The 22,373-nt window shown below is 34.1% G+C and overlaps 1 protein-coding gene across 1 annotated transcript in view; it reads right to left on the bottom strand.

Annotated features, from left to right (window-relative positions):
• LRP1B (LDL receptor related protein 1B) overlaps positions 1-22,373 on the bottom strand; it is a 1,903,200-nt gene that overhangs the window by 1,215,575 nt on the left and 665,252 nt on the right. The window contains exon 3 of the mRNA XM_047873645.1: positions 8,896-9,033. Within this exon, the coding sequence (XP_047729601.1) occupies positions 8,896-9,033 (138 nt within the window). The remainder of the gene's footprint in view (positions 1-8,895; positions 9,034-22,373) is intronic.

Below are 22,373 nucleotides of genomic sequence, written 5' to 3'. Positions count from 1 at the left end.
GGCTCATGGTCACACTGACCTAATTCAGAAGATGCTCTGAGAGCACAGTGATCTCACTTTGGTTGGCATCCTGTGGTTTCCACAACCACAGTGGGCTTTCTGGACTGGTTCATTCACTTGTCGGTTCCGTGCTTTCTCTAAGTCACAAACCTAATGCAGAGCTAGAATGCAAATTCTCATCTAATAGAAATAAATCTAGGTTGTGTGTTTTTCCTCAAAAATTAATCTTTAATGTGTTTCTTGTGTCTAAACAAAAATATGCAAGTATATGTGGAAAGCTTTGGAAAAACTTCAAATATACATGCACATTTCTCTGTCTCCACATTTGTTTTTCAAAACAAATCAGTGCTTGATTTGATTGTGAAGGCATTGATTATGGAAAGTTCAGAAGTCACCAGTCTGACAGCCATCTTGTTTTTCTAAATAGTATTTAATATATTGATATATACAGTTATGATGATATTAATATACATGTGATTCAATGGAATATCACTGTATAAGTGATAACAGTGGATCATAGAAAAAGCAGTAGAAACAGATTTTTCTGCAATTTTGGACAGACTAGAAATTCAGAACTAGAAACAATGGCTGTTGGGTTTTGCCTTCAAAATTTAAACAGTCTCTATTGAATGATTTTGAGAAGTCTCATTTTTCCTTCTAGATTCCATTATGGTTGATTCCTAAAGTTTTACTTTAACTTCCTACTGTAACAAATGCAAATCTACTTCAAGGGGTTAAAATGAACTTCTCCATTTCCTTTCTACATCCCTCATCAAATCAAAGCACTAATTTTTCTCAAGGGATGAAGCTAATAGTCAGATAGGGACGTACAATTCTGCAAACTTGTTACATAGTTTTTCAGCCTGTTGTTCACTCAGCACATTTTTTTTCCCTACTCAACCAATTAATAAAACTGACAGGGAACATATAGTTAGCTCAAAGTGTTTTTCAGTTGATTTTCTACAAGCCATCTTGCGGCTTTAAGAATGGGTCAGAAAGGATGCTGAAGCATAACGATTTTGTGCATTTCTCTGAGTTGGTATGTTAAGGCTCACTAATGAAAATTGGAGAATGAGAACTCAAGGTCCCAGTGTTTAAACTCTGCTCTCACACTGCTTTTCTGTGTGACTCCTGGGGATGCCAGTCAACCTCAGCTACCTGCTTTAATTCCTTATTTTTAAAGTATAAAGCTGCTTGTGTCAAAAACTAAAAAGTGAATTATGGGAGGTTTGGCCTCCCGTTTGAGGTTTAGTGCAGAGCTGAGTGACAGTTTGTTATATACTTTTGAATAATATTGAAACAGTCTTATATGTCCCAAAGTTAAGATACAAGAGGGCAAAACTTAGATATAAACTAAGTTGGTAGTTTAGTAGCTTCTTAAAGATAGGATTCTGGTTGCTTAAAATACTAAATACATGTTCCAAATTCCTAACTTTCATCTGAAAAGGAGTTCACGTCATATGGTTCCCCTGTCATTTATTTTGCCTTTTAGTTACATGAAAGTGATACATTAAAGAGTAACACTTAACATGCCTTGTTTTGGGAGCTGATCAATGTAACAGATATGACCCTTTAGCTCAAAGTTTTATGATTGTAATAATGTACATATTAACCTTCTAAGAATAAATCACAGAACCTGCCACATATATGCAACAGTTCTAATCTTCTTATGCTTAATAGTAAAATATCATACAACACCTGTATAATACTGAGAATACACCCTAGAATCATTTTCCACTCTCTTCCTCTCTATAGTTTTATTCAATGCATTTTAAGTAGGTCATACTGTATCCTTATTCTAATGTAACCCCTCCAGGTCTAACACCAAGAACTTTTTTTTTAAAGCTTCAAACGCATCCCTCACCACTCAGAACCCTCTGCATGAAACTTATCAAAGAACTTTAGAGTTCTCTGGAGTGTACAATGTTTTCTTATGCACTTGTATCATTTTACATATAGTTCTTGACTTTTGAAGTGTTCTTCCTTCCCTCACTTGCCTATCAAACTCCTAGAGTGAGATGCAGGTCAACCATCAGCTATCTCAGGGGAATTTTCTTGCATCACCTCAAGTAGAATTAGATGCTCTTTGTTTTATTCTTCCTTATCAATTTTTACATACCTCCATTACGACATGTGAATTCCACGAAGGCAGAAAATAAGATTTTCTACATCTTCAGTGCTTAGGTAAGTGTTTAGAATGATGTCTGTGCTCAAGAAAAGTTTACTGAAGTGAATTAATGAATTAAATATAGGGAAAACCTTACTGTGCTTATTTTGGCACTTTTAAAAAGTTCATTTTGGCCTCATACTCATTATTATTTCTTACAAACTATTCTTTGTTTTCCATCATATCAGGAAGAGAACTGTGAGGGAGAAATCCAGATAGATGAGTCCCAGTGTCCATGAATATTCATATAAATTAACAATCCCAAAATTGGTAGAATTATTAACAAGTCTCTTCTGTTGGGGAGTGATTACTGGTGGTAGAGTTGGTAAAGGTGAGTTCTCTGGCTTTTTTTTTGTGTGGTTTTGCACAGCCCTTCTATGTAAGAGGTTGGCATGTCTCAGTAACAGGCATAACAGGAGTTGTTTCCAACTAAGTAGTAAATCTCTATACCAAAGCAATTGCTACTTCTTCTCCTACAGATGTTAAGCTAACAAACAGAATAAATAATCTAGTAGAGTGTATGTTGCGGATATGTGGTTTTGACTTGCATCTATTTAAAACCAAAATCAACTGGAAATAGAGTATAATTCAGCAGCAATTAAAAGTCCATAATGTGCCAGGATTCTTGCCACAAAAAAAGACTATATCAGAAAATTTGGATGGTAAGTTAGTTTTAAACCACCATCTATCAAGAAGAAAGATACAGATTCTGAGATGATGTTTTAATAAAGAATATCTTTAAGACAGATCCTTCAATGTTCAATCATTTTTAAGCTATTAGTATGCTTATCTGACATTTTTAATTTTTCAAAATCTTGTTTGCAGTTATTCTTTTTTTAAAAAAATATTTTTTTAACCTTTATTTATTTTTTGAGACAGAGAGAGACAGAGCATGAACGAGGGAGGGTCAGAGAGAGAGGGAGACACAGAATCTGAAACAGGCTCCAGGCTCTGAGCCATCAGCCCAGAGCCCGATGCGGGGCTCGAACTCACAGACCACGAGATCGTGACCTGAGCCGAAGTCGGAGGCTCAACCGACTGAGCCACCCAGGCGCCCCTGCAGTTATTCTTAAAAATAAGTCTGTTTGAGGCCAGATAACACGAATTAATAGAATATTAACACTAATCAAAGATGGAAATCCACTACAAAAAGATTCACTTCGAGCAAACAATAAACTACTTTAGATTATCCTTCCACATTCTGAGCTATGATATAGAGCCAAATTAATCATATTTTTCCCACAGGTAGTCATTCAGCTAGTTAGCTGTTGGTAGAAGTCGACTTATTCAAACAATCAGTAGAAATTTGGACTCCAAGTCTCTTGAGCAGGATTAGTTAAGCAATCACTTCGAATAAATCAGTGTTAAGAAGTCAGATATCTGTACAACAATCTATTTCTAATTAAACAGAATTTATAAAACTAGGACTGAAAATGAATATACATATATATATATATATATATATATATATATATAAAATACACATACATATATACACATACATATATTTAGAATTGTCTTCAAGTATACCATCCTAATTTTCATACAGATGTCATTTGTCAATACAGACAATATCTATAATGGCTTTACAAAAGGATGATACACTTGCAGAAGTCCTACACTTGCTAAGAATTATTGCTGTTTCTAAAACACATTAATTTGGCCCTGAAATCAACCAGTGGTAAGGCTCATAGCCTTTCACTAAACTAACTCAATTACTGAAACTAATTGCTTAGAAAATGCTTACACTTGAAAAAGATTTGAGACTACCTGATCACCTTAGCACAACTCAAGACAAAGAAAAGAATACAGCAGGATCTATTTTTAAGTTGCACAAACTTTCACAATCAAAAGTGGTCTGAGCACACAAACCCTGTTCCTCCTGGGTAATTACAGCTGTTTGTTTTCTAGCTCTCAGCTCATCAATGTTTCAAGTGAGTTGAAAACACACTGGTGAAGTTTCCCTCCATGTGCCTTAAGCTTTATGTTGCTGACAGATGTACTTCCTCTAACATTGCTTGCAATTGTACCTCTCCTCTGTACCTTTGCTTTTAGATTCTGCATGCCGAAATTCCCTTCTGTAGTATGATAGGCCCATTTAATTTAGAAAAGAGATTGGAAATATTTTTCAGTAGGAACTTTTAAAATGGGAATAGGTAAGATTCACTGACACAATAAAGTGTAAGTAAAAACAACAATGAAGTGCTCCAAATTTATTTGCCTTCTTCCTCAGCTTCAGCAACCTCTTTCTTTCCTTCCTTCTGGGTACAAGTTAATCCTGTGTCCATCTGACACCAGTGTTGTAATGACTAACCAAACATCACCCAAGATAAAACATTTCTTTTCTTGAAGAATGAAAAATATAATCCTGAACATTTGAGCTAAGAATTCTTAACATTTTTAACTAAATTTATTACACTTAATTTTATCAAATCTATTAATGACACCTAATTAATTGATCTGGATTAATTTCTGAATAATTAGAATATATGAGATTTAAGTGTTATGGATTACTAATTTTCCTGTGGTGACTCATTACAGATAATAAGATTTTCAATTTACCTCAGTCCATTTTGAGAAGGCTCTAATTTGTAAATTACTTTCAGGGTTTTTAAGTACTTTCTCCTAAGATTTTTAAGAATAGTAATATAAAAGAAAAAGCTGTGTAAATTTTTAAATATAAAGTAGTATTAGTATCCAAAAGGTGTTCAAATAAATACATTAGAATTATGGAATCCAAAATAAATACATTAGAATAGATTGTGGGTGGATGGAGAAAATTATAATTCCACATATTAAGAAAATTCTATTCTAACTGGCAAGTAAAAAAAAAATGGAATGTTAAGAATTCTGAATATGCATTATTTAAGGAGTTGGGCGATATACAAGAGAATCTTATTCTTCCTTAAGCTTCATATCAAATACACTAAGTGAATATATTATACATTCAGAATTATGTAGGAACAGGTTCAGAATAGAAGAGAGAAATAAAAAAAGAACAGTATGTGTTTATGTGTGCATATTTGTATGTTTGGGTGGTGAGCTTTTCAGATGTCAGCGGGTTCCATTCCCTAATCAGTTTTAGTAAACTCCTCGCACACTTTATCTTCTCAAATTTAAAAGGACATTGGGATGTTTGCTGGAAAACAATCACATAGATTACATAATCACGTTTTATTGAGACACAGAAGACAGAAGCTCTTTTTGCAGGAACAGGAAGAGTTCCCATATTCTTTGAATCGTGTAAAAGCAGATAGTGTCACAGAAACTGTTGTTCCCTTGTACGTTGAAATGTTTGGTCATTTTGCACTGCAAATGAACTCTAACTAGGACTGTGAACAAAAAGAGGGCCTCTCCTGTGCATGGCCACTTGAAATATTAACATAATTACCTTAAGATTGGCAAATTTTAAAATAGCGTTTTGATATAGTTCAGTCAATCTGATATCTATTAGTTGAATTTGTTCCCTTCTGTGCATGGTTTTGGGATTTTTGTGGAAGTATCCTGTACTGAGAAAGCTTATACTGTATAGAATGTGTTTTTATTGCTCATGCAATTTAGATATAGTGATATTATTACCAATATGAAATACTATGTAGGAAGAGATGAAATTCTCTAAAATTCGATGTGGTGATTTTGAGCACTCTCATTGTAAAAGTTTTACAAGCACATTCCTATATATAAATACACCCATATAAAAAATCCATATTTCTTTCTTCAAATGAAGCTAAATTATGGAGATTAAAATACCAGTGTTATAGAAAATCATTAATAATAGATATATTTTCATTACCCTCACCAGGAAGAAATTGATTTTTTTCTAGGAAACATTCAGAAAACAACTCGGTTGATACAAAACCATTTCCAAGACCAGAACATCACCTCCAAATTGTTAAACTTTTCCCCTTATTAATTTTCATAAAGGATATAAATATACCACTGAGCGTGTTTTGGATCCTTTATTAGACAAAAAAAGACATACCCATCTTTGATTCATGTCTTTGGCTTCATGTATAAATAATTAATTTAGAGTATGTGCTTAGAACGCAACAAAAAGAGAAATGGAATTAGAGGGAGAAAGTGATTTGGGCAAAACTGTTCTGCAAAAGAAAAGCATCTTTAAAAATCAATGCCATGTTTGAATTAATCTGGTTTCTTCTTTATTATGTGTCTATAGATGAGAAAGTTCTTCAGATACTTGACAGTCTGATGCCTAATTAACTCATCAGAAAACAATTTTTCATTGCTTGTGACTTAAAATTAGGAGAAAGGTTGAAGATACACCCTTTAGTAAGGTAAATAGCAAGCATAAATCCACTTACACTTCTTGCTATTTCTAAGTCCAACTCATGTCACAACAAATTACTTAGGCATTATAAAACACTTTTTTTCTGGTGAAATCCAGAAATATTCAAAAGGCCAAAATTGTACAATCAGCCTCCTACTGACAAAATGAAAAAAAAAAAAATTATCACTAATGACAAAGATGTGAAAGTTGGAACTGTTAGAGACCTGTATTAGAACAGAAACGACTGAAACATAAACAGTTATATACTCTAAATGTCTCAGTCTAAAGTATACATTCAGCTTTTTCAAAGATCAGAATAAATTTAATACTGTTTTTATTCCAATAGTTTGTATTTACTTGAATCCCCTGTTTTACTATTAACATATTCCTTATAAAGTTGTGCTTTGGAGCACAATTCTAAATTTTATTAGAGAATTCAGAAATATTTTCATGTGATTCACAGCACTGAGATATGTTTGAGATATTCCAATTTGTGTAACCGCTTCTGTGGAAGGATCTGGCAATGTGTTGATTTCGCTCTTTTAGAAGCTTAGTCACACATGCCTATCTGAAAGTTTTTTTTTTTCATGTAATAGGAAGCCTGAATTACAACTGAAGTGGATAGAATTAGGCTATAGAAAATATAATTAATTTCTGAAAAGAAAATTAAACTCTTTGACTCCTATCATAATATAATTCCATACTTTACTTTTCCTGCTAATATCATTCTTTTTAATATCCAATTATACAAAAATAATACATGTCACAAAGTCTTTAAATTAAAAAAGTTTCTTCTTAATTACTGTTACACATGTGTTCATAACTAAAACTAACAATCTTCTGGCTCTTTCTATGACCCTGTCAGAATTCAGGCTACGAAATGAAACTCAGCCAAAGAAGGAAGACCTTTAACTTCTTAATATGAATCTGTCCACAGAGCCAGAGTAATTCCCTTTTTGGATGATAGAAAGACCTAGTGACTCAGTTCATCTGTGGTCTCTCAACATTCTCACCAATGTTAGAACTGGTCCTTAGAAAGGACTACCTTTCTAAGATTTACTCTTTTTTCCAGTGTATCTCTCCATCTCTGGTATTAAATCCAGTTCCTTCATTCAGTTCAGCAGGAGACTGGAAACCAGTCTTCAAACAAGTTTTGTTCAGCCTGTACATTGCTGACTACACAATGTTTTAAAAAGCAGTAGCTGACTTTGAACAATTTGCTCACATATAGAGTGCCTCCTGCAAAACTGGGACTTTTGGTGACCTAGATCGTTTTTGCACATGGCAATAATTAGTTTGTGTGACTCTGGTCAGAGATCAGACATGCATCTCCAGATTTCTATAGCTCCTTCTATGCCTTATTGTCTTAGTGACCTCTACACGAAGGACAAGTTACTTACCCTTTGGCATCTTAGCTTCAATGCATATCCTTTTTGTTATGCTCAGCTGGTAGAAATCTGAGAGATGTCTGATTCAGTGGTTTCTTTCCTGGCTTCACCTTGGACCCAAATTTACTTGACTGATACCTCAATTCTGTTTCCAGATTTGGGTCCTTACCTTAATCCTCAAGTTTTTCTTTTTCTTTTTTTTTTTTCCACATTTCATTTCTCCTACCAGTTTTATGAGAATGTGCCACTACTGATTAACTTTTTGTTAACTTTGAGATCTTAATTATTTCTTCATCCCATCATTAATATAGAAGTAAAACTATGACTGCTCTAGAACATAGATATTGATTTTTTTAAAAAGAAAGAATAGGGGCGCCTGGGTGGCTCAGTTGGTTAAGCGTCTGACTTCGGCTCAGGTCATGATCTCAAGGTTTTTGAGTTTGAGCCCCTCTTCGGGCTCTGTGCTGACAGCTCAGAGCCTGGAGCCTGATTTGGATTCTGTGTCTCCTTCTCTCTCTGCCCCTCCCTGACTTGTGCTCTCTCTCTGTCTCTCAAAAACAAATAAATGTAAAAAATTTTTCTTTAAGAAAAAAAAAGAAAGAATATTACAAGAAAGTGTGTATAACTTCATGGAGGTAATATTAAGGAAAAATTCCTATAAACACATCATACTGAAATATTTGGTTATAGAAATTTTACTTGAAATACTCTTTGTTTAAGCAAATGTTCAAAGAAATAAGCTTATGACACTATGTGACAAAGACTTCTTATTTGTCTTTTGCTCAAAAGTACTGTTTCCTATGAAATCTGTAATTGTTTCAGAGTCCAACTTCAAAGCCCAAATGTATTTCTTCTTCTAATGGAATTTTTAAATAAAGCACAACAGTTGCAGGGTAGAAATGCATATTGTGTCTGGCAATATAAAACTTCCTTTCTCAATAACTGATACGGGTATGGGTGAAAGGAAAGGCAGGGCATAGGTTCTCTTTCAACTTTCATTAAACTATGAAAAATTGAATACTGTGGTTGCATCATTCCACAGACGGACTCACCCTGACAGTGCAGCCCTTCATCATACCCATCTGAGCAGTCCAAGACACCATTGCATAGTCGGGATAAATGAATGCATTTGTTGGCACCAAGGCAAGCGATGTGATTCAAGGGGCACTTGATATCTACTTCTTCGGGACCTGAAAAAAAGGCAAAAATGGGTTAGCTTGGCACCAATAGTAAAACTATTAAGCACAAGAAATTATTTACTTGGGGGCGCCTGGGTGGCTCAGTCACTTAAATGACCCACTCTTGGTTTGGGCTCATGGTTCGTGGTTTCGAGTCCCTCATCCAGCTCTGCGCTGACAGCATAGAGCCTGCTTGGTACCCTCTCTCCCCTCTTTCTCTGACCTTCCCCTGCTCATGCCCTCTCTCTCAAAAATAAATATTGAAAATGAAATTATTACCCTTAATTTACAAAACTATAGTAAATACTAAGAGAAGGCAGCTCTGACTCTCAGAGACACCAACATCAGCCCATGTGATTAAACACCTAATTCTTCAAATTGCATAGGATAGAAAATTATCTTTAATAATGCATTGAAGACACAGATTTTCTTTTCAACCTTAAAATGGCATAGATTTAAAGTCTGAGAGTTCATTTGAGTCACTGATCTATCTCTTATCTTGAGATTAAGTGGCCAAGGTACTTAAACCCGTAAGTCTCAATTTCCTCAACTATGAAATATGGACAATGGCAACTTCTTGGCAGAGCTCTTGTTATAATCAAATCAGGTAACATGAACAAAAATATTTTAGTAGAATTTAATAAAGTTGTGTCAACCCAAAAAATACTTCATTTTAATATGTTCTCTATGAAGAAAAGCTAGTTATGTGCTTATTTATATATGGGTTCTTTTGTTTAAAAAATATTTACTGAGCAGTTATAATACAGTAGAATTTACTAAGGAGTGCAAAGGCTATCATAAACAGTTTACTCATTGATTTCCCCTACTGATGATAAGAGTACATTATATGATCACCCTTTGTGTTTTTAATACACTTAGGTAGGAATGTCAAGCCTTTCTTGAAGCTCACTAATTCCAAATCATCATCAAACATCCAAATAGCACACTGCTATATCTAAATTTCAGGTTGCTAATTCCCAAATCCTATCTAGACTTCTTCAATAGGCACTCTCCAAATTCCCCATGATGATTCTTAATCTTGCCCAGCTCCCCTAAATCCAGAGTACTGTCATACCATATGACTGCAATCATATGTTAATCTGACACTGATTATTACAACAGCCCAGATTCTACAGTCAGGCACACTTAGAATTTAATCACAGCTATGTTAATACCCATGGGATGCTAATTTATTAAATCAACTAAGCATTAGTTTTCTCATGTGCAAATAATACGATCACCTGAGTTTACCTTGTAGGCTTGTTATGAATGTCAAAAGTTATTGACAGCATAACACTGAGCTTTGTGAGTTTTGTGAGATGCAGGCTCAGAATTGGAATTCAACATGTGTTAATCATGTAAATAAATGCAGCAGAGTGGAGTTGTTAATAGACTCTGGAGCAGATTCTTGGTCCCATCACTTATAAATAAGAAGTTGAACAAATTATGTACCTTCTTTATGCTTCATCACGTTGTTGTAGGGATTATATCCAAAGCTCTTAGCATTTTTCCTGGCAAACATTAACAAAGTGTTTGCTTTATCATAGTTAAGTAAAGAATGTTCCAAGAAGGTGAGTTGCCTTTTAGTAAACACTTCTCTCATAACATCCTTTTTACACTGCAAGTCCCAAAAGGAAAAAAAAAAAAAAGGCTGTACTTGCCAAAAGTAAGATATGTTTCGGAATATCTTCTCAAAATGAATTATAGGTATATGTGATTTTGTTTGATGCTAAAATAGCTTTCAACCTTTTGCATGTGGGGGATGTAAATAAATTGTTATGATGTTGCTTCACTAGATGAAATATTGTCACTAAATGGTTTCCTTGTGTTTTTTCATTTGTATTTATACAATCAGTGCCATACAAAGCTATTAGTTTTGTCAAATACCTGTCACTTCAAAATACACAACTCCTCTTACTGTAACATGTCTCTGTAACTTGAATGTCAATATTTTAAAAAAATAAACATTTCCATGTGTGTATGTATATATATATATATATATATATATATATATATATACACACACACACACACACGTATATATATACGCATACACACACATATATAATCAAAATAAAAATACACAAATTTAAGTCCAAACTTTATGAATAAAAGTAAAACTCTTCAGTGAGAGTTTCTAGTATTAAATCTTAAATTTATAAGGTTAACATAAATTCACTTTAAAAATAAACTTGAGGGGCGCCTGGGTGGCGCAGTCGGTTAAGCGTCCGACTTCAGCCAGGTCACGATCTTGCGGTCCGTGGGTTCTAGCCCCGCGTTGGGCTCTGGGCTGATGGCTCAGAGCCTGGAGCCTGTTTCCGATTCTGTGTCTCCCTCTCTCTCTGCCCCTCCCCCATTCATGCTCTGTCTCTCTCTGTCCCAAAAATAAATAAAAAACGTTGAAAAAATAAATAAATAAATATATATATATATATAAATATATAAATAAATATATAAATAAATAATAAACTTGAAAAATATAAATTCATTTTGAAAGGCTATAAATTTCTATGACCAACAACAGTCATAATGCAGTCCTTTTTAAAATTAATTGGCTGATTCTTAAAAATTTTGGGAAAATGCATCTTTGCATGAATGTCAAAGTAGTGTTTAGGCCAGATATATTTAGATCTCTCTGTAAAAATTCCAGAAATAGCCCACAGAAATAACACCTCAAACCTGGGAGACTTTAGAAATTTTATAGAAACTGAAGATGACTCAGTAGTTCCTATTAAAAGCAATATTTTTAAAGTGATACATGTTTTGGCTCTAATCAAAGTATGTTTTTCATTCCTAAAATTGTCAGGTAACAGATAAACAAGATAGAAGGAATGAAGTGCACATATGGTGTTCACAAAAGAGGATCTGCCACTTACAGATTTTGAGAAAACAGAAAAAAAGTTTGAATTTTTCAAAAGCAACATACAAAACTATTAGCTTCTTCCCAGTGGTAACATGCAGGGACAAAAAAAAAATGTTTGGAATAAAGAATGAGTTAAGTAGTTTCTTTATAGACTAGCCACCATAGTCTTCCTTGTCTTTAGCATACTCTTTTCTTAGCTTCTATCACTATTGAGTAACACTGGTAAGACAGCTGGTAAACAGATGGATTGTATCCTAACCAGTTCTTCCCAAATTGTCATATCAAAGCACATTAAAAAAATGATAACATTTGCAAGTTACACAGAATAGCAGAAATTTTCTGCAGACATTGCCCCAGGTCTTGGGAATTAACATCAAATTGAGGGAATCAGTATTCCAAACCCCTTTGACTAATGCTGGGATACTCCAGTTGGAAAACTATACTAAAAATTCAGAATTTTGTTGTTGTCTTTCTAGAAGATGGGGCAGTTTAAGAAATAGCAATGTCTGCCTTAAGTGAAATTATCCCAGAAACCAGGCAATATGGGTATTTAGTGTACTGTTGCTTTAGGGAATAATCCATCTTTGATTTCCAATTATCATTTGTGCAATAAAGGTGTGTATATCCCATGAGGCTCCTTTAGTCCATCTCTTAAATGAAGAAAAGACTCAACCTGATCACCACTTCTCCGCACTGATCTGTGTCACAAGAAGAATGTAATAATAGAGACTAAATGAATCCCTAAGAATATGTCAATGTTGCATTAAATATTTCATCTCACAAAACCTTACACATTCAAAACATTCCACAACCAGAAACCATAATCTGGATATAGCAAGGAGCGGGGTCGGAAGCTACCTGATATATCTGGAATTATCTCTTTAGTTACTTAATCATTAGGATTTGGTAGATCCGAGAGAAGGACAGAGATGACAGGGGAGCATGTGAGGAATTTCAAACGAGTACAAACATGCTTCAAAATTTAAATGAGCATGGTAGTCTTAGAACATGACTGCAATGTTCAGTAACGCATATTCAGAACACTCCCAGTAATTTTAGGTGACCTGAACAAGGTAGCAGAACTTAAAATACAGCAATTAATTACAAGAAAGAAAGACTTTATCGTTAGAAGGATTTAAAACATATAAACACAGGAAAAGAGTTTTTATATTTTTAAATTTTTTATAAGCTTTACCCAATTAGTTGAAATAGGCTTCATTTTTCAAACTGAGCCTCATTTTACAAACAAGCCTTCTAGGATAATGCAAGGACAATGTGACTTGTCTGTATTGTTTTGAATGTTAAAATTATTTTTATATATAAACATCTTACTCTGTTCACTAAAAAAAAAATAGTGGTTAAAAAGATATTAAGCCTCACCCAATGTCTTTTTGGACTAAAGATAATTGTGAAAGCACATTTTTGGAAGGAATAGAAATTTTTCTTCTATAATGGCAGATATAGTCAGATATCTGCCCTTATCACTATATCATCATATCTTAGGACAAGCATCTACCCTCCTCCCAAAGTTAACCTCTCCACCTTATACTTTATCACTTCCCACTTTCTGAGTCCTACAAAGATTTGCCACTTAGCCGCATTTCCCATTTCTGTCTTTCCAATGGTTCTAAATCCTCTGCCAATAACTCATTCAATTTTCTTAGCCTACACTCAAGAATAAGGTTAATTTTGCTGATTGAACATTCTTGCAAATGGCATCCTTTCCTATTTTTTTTTTTTTAGTTCTTAAACTTCTTCAAAATATACACTATGCCTGCATTATTCCCAATTTCTTCTCCCTCCAGCCTCCGCTCCCAACACCGCTGGGCTGTTTTCCCCAAGGTCTCGGTGACCCCACTAACTGTGAAGTAGAGAACAAGATCCTGCGAAAGCAGACCAGAATTCCTCTCACCTAGACATACTTTGGCAATTATTTGTCATGACTTTCATACTCTAACACCCCTATTGCTGTTGTTACTTATACCATTCCATGAACACACTTGGATGCATATCACACATGCTCTTTGATAAACTTCTCTCCATCTCTCCCTGAAAATCACAAACATCTAGTTCACACCTAGTACACTACCTGGCTCAATATACAATTGTTGAATGAATGTCCGGTGTGTTTTAACTCCTGACTGATTTCTACTTTCTTCTATAGTCTAGGATTTATCTTTTTCCACCATCAACCCATTCTCAGAATAGGTTTTACAAATATCACTTTCACCCAATGACTACTCTCAAAATCATAGTCATTTTTAATTTTGGCAACAACAAAACCAAACTCTGTGACCTGATTTTATCATCTAACCGAAACTTAATTAATATTTACAAGTTATTTTCAGTACTTTTACTCTTTTCAGAGTCATCTTTCACTTCGCCTCCCTAAAATACTCCAAAATTTTGCAATCTCTGAAATTTTCTGTATACAGTGTCATCATCTGGAGAGCAAACCACCTCTTTTTCACCCAACAAAAGGCTTCAAGTCCAAACTCTGGCTTCTCCCTCGAGTTTTCTCTGTGAAAAATAACATCATGTAATGGAGAAATTATTAAATTTAGAGGCCAAACTCTTAAGTTTTTTGTGTGCCATTTATTAGTTATCTCAACCTGAGTGAAATACTGAATTTCAGTGAGAATCTTCTTTCACATTTGAAAAAGTTGGATCATAATAGGGTCTACCTCACATGATTATCATAGCAGGCAAATGAAATCATGGTTTGGGAAACACTATGCAAATTAAGAGGGTGTGTGTGTGTGTGTGTGTGTGTGTGTGTGAAAGAGAGACAGAGACAGAGAGAGACTGATCCCACATTTTCTATGAACTCATACATTTTTTATATCACATTTTTTCAATATAGTTTCTTGTATAGTTTTGCGTATAGTTTATGAACTATACTAATATATGCAGTTTCACATAAATTTCTTGAGGCACAAAGCCTTTCATTTATTTATTTTCTTATTTTTTTTAATTTTATTCCCACTACACAATATAAAATGGAATGTAGGAATAAAAACATTGATTACTACTGGATGTAAAATTCAAGTAAAAAATAGTTATATAAAGTCATCACCAAAAACCGTAAGATGCCTTTGAATTAGATGTTAAAAATTATGCACTTCTGGATATTATTTAATTATACCTATCTATTCACATACAAGAATGAGATTTGATTATATCATAAATAGTTTTTGAAACTCAACTTCTAATAAAACCTAATACTGATTAAAAAATACACACATACACATATATCTGTGTGTGTATAAAGAATACAGGACTATTTCTATTGTTAGGCTGTCATATAATATTTACCTTATGAATACTGAATCTTGTAGAGAGTTTCTATTTAATAAATTGAAGAGCTCATGATTTCTAAGAATCGTGAAAACTACCTTAAAAATTAACTTTCCTAGAATTATTCAAAAACAAATTTTTAGTGTCACTTAAAGAAATATATTAAAATTTCTGGAATGTTATTAACTTGATTGCAAATGCTTAATCATTACTATTCCCCCATTTTCATCATTTTATTTTGAAAGAATGCTTCTCCACACAATCAGCTCCAGTTTGTTGGAAATACTAAAAGCTATCATCTTTTAAGGGGAATTCCTAAGCAATTAAGTAAATGCAAATATTGCATTATAATGTTTTAATTCTCATGGCTGAGAAATCAAAACAGTTATAGCCACTTATAAAAACTGTAAAGTATGTGGACCACATTATTTTCTCCATATTTCATGGGAAAATTAGTATATCATAGAAACACATTTAATATCATATACATATTTAATATTAAACATTGGATCACATAATACTTTTACAGAAGGACTATAACTTTCCTAGAACTCTGTATTTCATAGGATTTTGTTATTTTCAAGCATAATTTATTTTTGCATGTGAGCTACATCAACTGACAAGCTGATAATTTAAATGAGAGAAATAAATTTATAGTATTTCAAGGAAAATTAAAATTGGATTTATGAGTTTCAACTTCTAAATAAAATAATATTAACTGATATCATTTGTTAGAGTAATCTATAGGACTACTCTTGAGGATACAGGAATATGAATAAGAACTTCTAAAGACACATGTGCACTCAATCTAATAGTAACTCACTCCAATAATTTCTGTGTAAGATGGGCTCCAGTAATGGCTTGTGCATTTACATATTTCAAATGGCTGTTGTGAAAATTCAAGAACTGGAAGAGATGTAAAGGTGATTGATTTTGTCCAGCTGCATTACCCTTAAACCATCTCTAACATCTGTCCTATTTTTAAACGCCCTCGGGAAGGAGATTTTGCAGCTTTGGTAAGTTGTTCCAAGGTTTAAAAAGTCTTTTTTCTTTCGTCCTTACTCTTCAGAAGTCTCAGTGTAGGAAAATTCCTCGCATCTAACATGAAGAGCTTTATTTATGTATTTAATATGTGAAAAGCTTGCCTGGTCACCTAAGGAAAACTGTAGCATATTAAAGTAATTCTGCTATGACCAAAGTCACCACTGTGTCTACACCACTGTATGAATAAATGGATGGCTAGTTAAGACTCATACTGAAAACTTTCTGGATCATATCTGGAAACACTTATATTAAAACAGATCTGTGTGTGTGTGTGTGTGTGTGTGTGTGTGTGTGTGTGTGTGTGTGCGTGTGTGTGTATGTGTGTTCTGCTAACTTTAGAATATATCTCTCAACTGGTTTTTATCAATTCAACTGACTGTCTGCATCTGAATCCAACAAAGGGAGGTTAAGTCATAGAATCCCTTGCACTGAATCTGTAAACATTTAGAATACAGCCAAAACTGGCAAATGAAAAATACTGTATGGACATAGCTATAGTGTTGTTGCCATTACTCATAATTTTAGAAACAAATACTTTATGTAGCCAATCCACTGCCTTGGTTTCTGACCTTCCATTTACCGGCAAATAGATAAGAAAATAAATGAAATCATTTATTAGGGAGAGTCATTTCAGCATTGCTATTCATTAAACCTAGTGCTAATGGAGGGAACTCAGCTTAGATGGCTCAATAAATAAATTAATTAATTACAAAAGATGAGCGCTATTGAGGTTTTAAGTGTTTCTTTATTCCTCTCTCCATTCATGTATTCTTCACATGCTTGATTGCTGGATCACATTTCCCACCAACACTTTCTCTTTCAGAAGATCTAGAAATTCCTTTTCCCTTCCCTCCATCTTTTCCCCTCCCTCCACATTTGTATGTTTTTTGTTTAAACTTTCTTAGAGCTCTGTTCTTTGCTAGTCAACTGGGTAAACTAGGTGCTATCTCTCACATAGGTAATGTATTTGCATTTTAAAAGATACTTACAGAAACAATAGATTAACTCAGAAGAATAGAAGTTTAGGCTCTTAAAAATGACAAAGGTATTCTGTTTGAGAAAAAGAGACATTTCATTGATTGAAACTCATATCACATTTCTAGCTGACAATTTTATTTACTTGTAAAGTTGGTTCTCAATTCTTTGTTGTTGTTTGTTTTTTTAGTTTTCATTTATTTATTTTGAAAGAGACAGAGACAGAGCAAGTGGGCAGAGAGAGGGAGAGACTCTCTCTGCACTGCCAGTACAGAGCCCGACATGAGGCTCAAACTCATGAACCATGAGATAATGGCCTGAGCTGAAGCCAAGAGTAGGACACTTCACTCAATGAGCCACGCAGGCACCCCTCAACTCTCTTTAAATAATTGGAGGATACATATGTAATTAATCAACCAGAAAGAAGGCATGTTTCCTTCTTTAGCTTACAGAAATACTATAGATTCCTCAAGACGTAACATATATATTCTAGTCGTATTAAAACACCTGGGTGGAAAATATTTACCCAGTTTGCAAATAAAATAAGAAAGCAGAAGATAAAAAGTCCCGTTTTGGGAATATCTCTCTCTTCTAGAAGACAGAATAGAAGATAACTGTTTCATCTCTAAACCTAATGTTTTTTCCTTGTGTTCTCCAGAGCTACTTTACATATGGTAACACAGTGATGGCTAACTGATTACAGTTCTGAAGTTCAGAAGAGTGTGGAAAGCCTACTCAATTTGAAGCAGAGATGGCTCCATGGTAAGAAGCGTGGTAAAATATCAATGCCTGGCAGGAACAAACAAGCCAAAATCAGTTCCACACATCTCCCAGAGAAAAGGGGTCTTATTGCAATAAAAAGACAATGAGTGGGAGCAGCCAACTGGCTCTTCCACATGTGAGGACAGCTGAGAGTCATTCCCTCATTCCCTCTCTGATTCTACAAATGTGTTAGATGTTGCTTCTGGGCCAAACTCTGCACACAGAGGCATTACTATTGCCTCTCTAAATTTCTTTGTTTTTGTTTTTGAGAAATATATAAAAAAGAAACCTATTTTTCCAGTCTCTTCCTATAGAGGCTAAGATAATAAAAGATCAGATGCAAGTCCCCAATTATGGTTTAAAAATTCAAAGGCATATTCGTATCAGGTGATTAATGGAAGAAAGGGTTTTGGTGGTGTGCTGCCCAAATGACAATAGTCAAAAGTGAAAGGAATTTGACAAATATAAATCATTACCCAAACTCTTGAAAGACATCATTTACTTCCAATTCTGCAAAAAAAAACCTAGTGAATAATGCCAACATTTGATGACGAAATATGTAAGAAAATACAACTAGTAAATGCTATGCCTGTACTTCCTTGTCCTCAGATTAAGAATCAGAAGAACTACTTTGAGAATCCACTAGATGACAAACATCATTTCTCATTCAATTATCTCATCACCACAATTAAGATGAAAACAACTTCACAAAAATTGAAGAACAAGTTTTTTTGGTTTTGTTTTTTTTTCTACTGCTCATTCAAGACAACATTAAATTCTATATACTGATTAAAAAGAAAAGTATATTTCTGATTCAGAGAGAAATATGTTCCATGACCCTTGGTCAAACCACCCATATTTCATGTAATATATGTAGACAACGAGTAGAAAGATCTTTTCTGATCCCACTGGTACATTTGCCCAAACTAAAATTGTTTAATAGGAGTTTTTCATTCATTATTCCATTTGGATAAAACCTTGCTTTTTGCTCGGAATGAGTGGATAAGACAAAAATGGAAAAGAGAAAAGAAAAAATGAATATATGTTTTGAATCATTCCATCACATTTCAAAAGGAATTATTTGCTCTATGCAAAAATGAACAAACAATTGTTTGAGAGACCTGATTATCATACAAGTGATTTCACATTGAGAAAGACTAGTTAGAGTAGGTGTGTTTGAAATGTCTTACCTTGGAAGAAACATGTTGCATCACACAGTAATTTTTATATAAGCCAATTTATACTTGAGAAGAAGACAGAATGTTAAAGAACCCAATTTTAAAAATTATATGATGATAGAGATATTCTTAAATATAACAGTATTAAATCCTTACTAGAATATACACATTGTGCATTTCAGAACACAAGTGAAATGTTACTGATGAAAGATATTATTGACAATTTAATTTTCATGTCATTCAAAATGTTAACTCGGAAAATTTTATGATGCACTTTTAATGAAAACAAACTATTCTTTATTGCACTCTATAAAAGTAGCATTATAGTAGAATAATTGCTGACTATTGAGTACTTCCTATATTCCAGGATCTGTGGTAAGGAAATAATATTCATTATCTTATTAAATCCTTACAAGAACATTATGAATTAGGTATTACAATTGCTAGTACACAGATGAAGAAATTGAAGCTTGCAGAGGTTAAATACCTTCTTCCAGGTCACAAAGTTGTAATACTATTATTTGAATTCAGGTCTCTTATATCTTCAAACACTGGTTTCTTTACTACCATGTTATGCTACAATCTCAATCCCCTGTAACAAAGAAACAAATATGGCAACAAACTCATGTATGTATTTCTATCTGTTTCTCTCTTTGTGAAGTAGATTACATAAGGATCTTGAGGAAAAGAGACTTATGTTAGAAGTCAAGGCTGTGAAGCAATGCTATGTCTATACTTAACTCTTAACAACCAGAGGTTGTAAAACACTGTACAGGCTATAGCTTCTATAGCCTTATGAAGAAAACTTGAAGGGAATCTTGCCTATCTGTGGATGATCCATGATTTCTTGCTTCTGGACCCTCATCAATTCTAGGTTTCCAGACCTATTCAACCAGGGAGAGAGATAGGAAGAGGGAAGGGAAGATGGGAGGCAGGACAGGCTAGGTGACAGGTAAGTCTATTGAGGTATGCTAGGATGGCCTCTTTGCCCACTTTGAACTGAAATAGCATAGGATTATTTGAAACATTTCAGGAGGGCACTGGGTCGCAGGTGTTCAGAATCCAGATAAAAGTGCTCATCAACCAGTACAGTTGGACACCAGCTAACTAACAATCATGCTTAGAAGAATTTCTATTGTTTATTGCCAGCAAATTCTAACTGTGAATACAGTCCCCACAGGCTTTGCATTGATGACAAAATACTCACTGCAAGTTTAGGTTGCTCACAGTAAGTACAAATTTAATGTCTTTTTTTAATTGACATGTAGTTTTTAATGTCATGTAGTGCTAAGGAAAAGCCCCTTCTAGTAATCAAACAACTTACCCGTAGCAAAAACCCCTTCCTTTACCCATTTAATCAGTCTTTCACCATGTGCTTATTTCTGCTCTGGTGGGTTATTCTCTAGATCAATCAGATTGGTCACATGTCAGTTGATACCTCTTCCTGGTAAAGTTCTGTGACTTCTGCCACTTGGGACAGCTTCAGCGCCTGGTTAGCTTGGCAGGATGGAATCCAGCATGAAGGATGTCAACATCACAGATTCAAATACCATATGGTACAATTATCTGCCTTTCTATTTTTCAACCACAGATTTTACCTCCTAACATCTGTTACCCATATATACTCTTCATGCTAGAAGTGACACAGAGCAAGTCAGAATCTTTGAAGCAATACAAATACCTAAAAGGAAGGACTGATACCACTTAAGATTTAACTGCATACTTAAAAAGAGCCTTAGCCAAGGTTGGGTTTGAGTTCAATGTGCCAACATTAAACACTCAACCAAATTCTCCCTGGAGAACTCTGTAAGGAATCACTATAGGGCATTTGAGTGCTCATTTAACTACTTTCGGTTCATTAGCACCCTTGGTTCTCCAGTTTTAAATAGAGCTGGATGTCTCCAATTTATGTGAACAATTAAACACCTGCTAAACAAACAGTATTTGGTGAATAGTGATTCAACAAAAGAAGTTCCTGTTTCTTCATGGAAACCATCACTGGCAATCACCAGTTTTCTCAAAATTTTAGAAAGCAATTACACCCTTCACAGAATACTGGATATGGAGGTTTATGATGAGTAAAAGAAGACTACAGTGAACAATGATGCTGTGGTTGAAACACACACACTAACACAAGGACTATAATATATCTAATAGTGTTAATGAAACTAACCTACTAAATGATATCTGAATGGTTTGAAAAATTAATGAACTATTGTTATCTGTTATTTGGATACTAGAGAGGAACACCTTACATTTATGGACAACTGTAATAACTTATAAAATTGCCATACCCCCCTGAAAATGTCCTTGGCTCAAGAAGAAAAATAAAACAAAACAACAAAAGGAACTTTCCGGTTATTTGGTTATCCAGGCTGAGGATTATGAAAAACAAAATGGGAAAAATAAATGGTATTCATACAACAACTACATGTCCAAGGTAGGCATTTTTACTCTATCACTCTATTCTGTTTAAGGGCTTCAAAGGTGATCAACCTTACACTGAATTCTGCTCTATGGTAAATACTGTTGTAACAAAATTTCAGTGAGTCTCAACCCCTGCACCAAATCATTTTTGTCAGATATATTTGCAAAGAAAACCATTGATTTATTTTTGTTTCATCTGCCCTTTCTGACCCTTCACACCCATGGTAATGAAGAGAGAAAATGGTCAACAGGACCTGAAACAGGAAAGAAGAAGAAAACGAAAGGTCAACAGAAGTGTACAGAATGAAAAATCAAGCATTGGGTAACAGAGGAGACCCAGTTTTTATCAGGTCTGAAATTTATAACATGGCTTTTGAAATTGGTTTTCTCTGTAGAAGTTTGAATAGGATATGCAAATGAAAAAATTCCAAAAGCACATTTGTTTTTCATTCTTGAGTTTAATATCTATATTGTAAATAATTTCTAAATAAGCCATTTATTAATTCAATGCCTTTACTATCTGGAATCTGAAACCTCATTTAAGGTGGATCTTTGCAGACTTGCACACACACACACACACACACACACACACACACACACACACACAATTTGGTAAAAGAGAAAATACTACTCAGCTATAAGCAACGATTTATTATATCTGTCAGTATGGGGCAATATACAAATCCATTCCTGCAGCATTTATTTTTCTTTTGGCTCCACCTATGTTCTCATTATGGTATTATCTGATGAAGTTGATTAATGACCACAATTACGATAAAATAGCACAGTATTTAGAAAGGAATCCA

Source organism: Prionailurus viverrinus, chromosome C1 (genome assembly GCF_022837055.1).
Source record: "Prionailurus viverrinus isolate Anna chromosome C1, UM_Priviv_1.0, whole genome shotgun sequence".
Lineage (NCBI taxonomy): Eukaryota > Metazoa > Chordata > Mammalia > Carnivora > Felidae > Prionailurus > Prionailurus viverrinus.
Note: the sequence above shows the minus strand (reverse complement) of the source record. Positions and strands in the feature narration are given on the sequence as shown.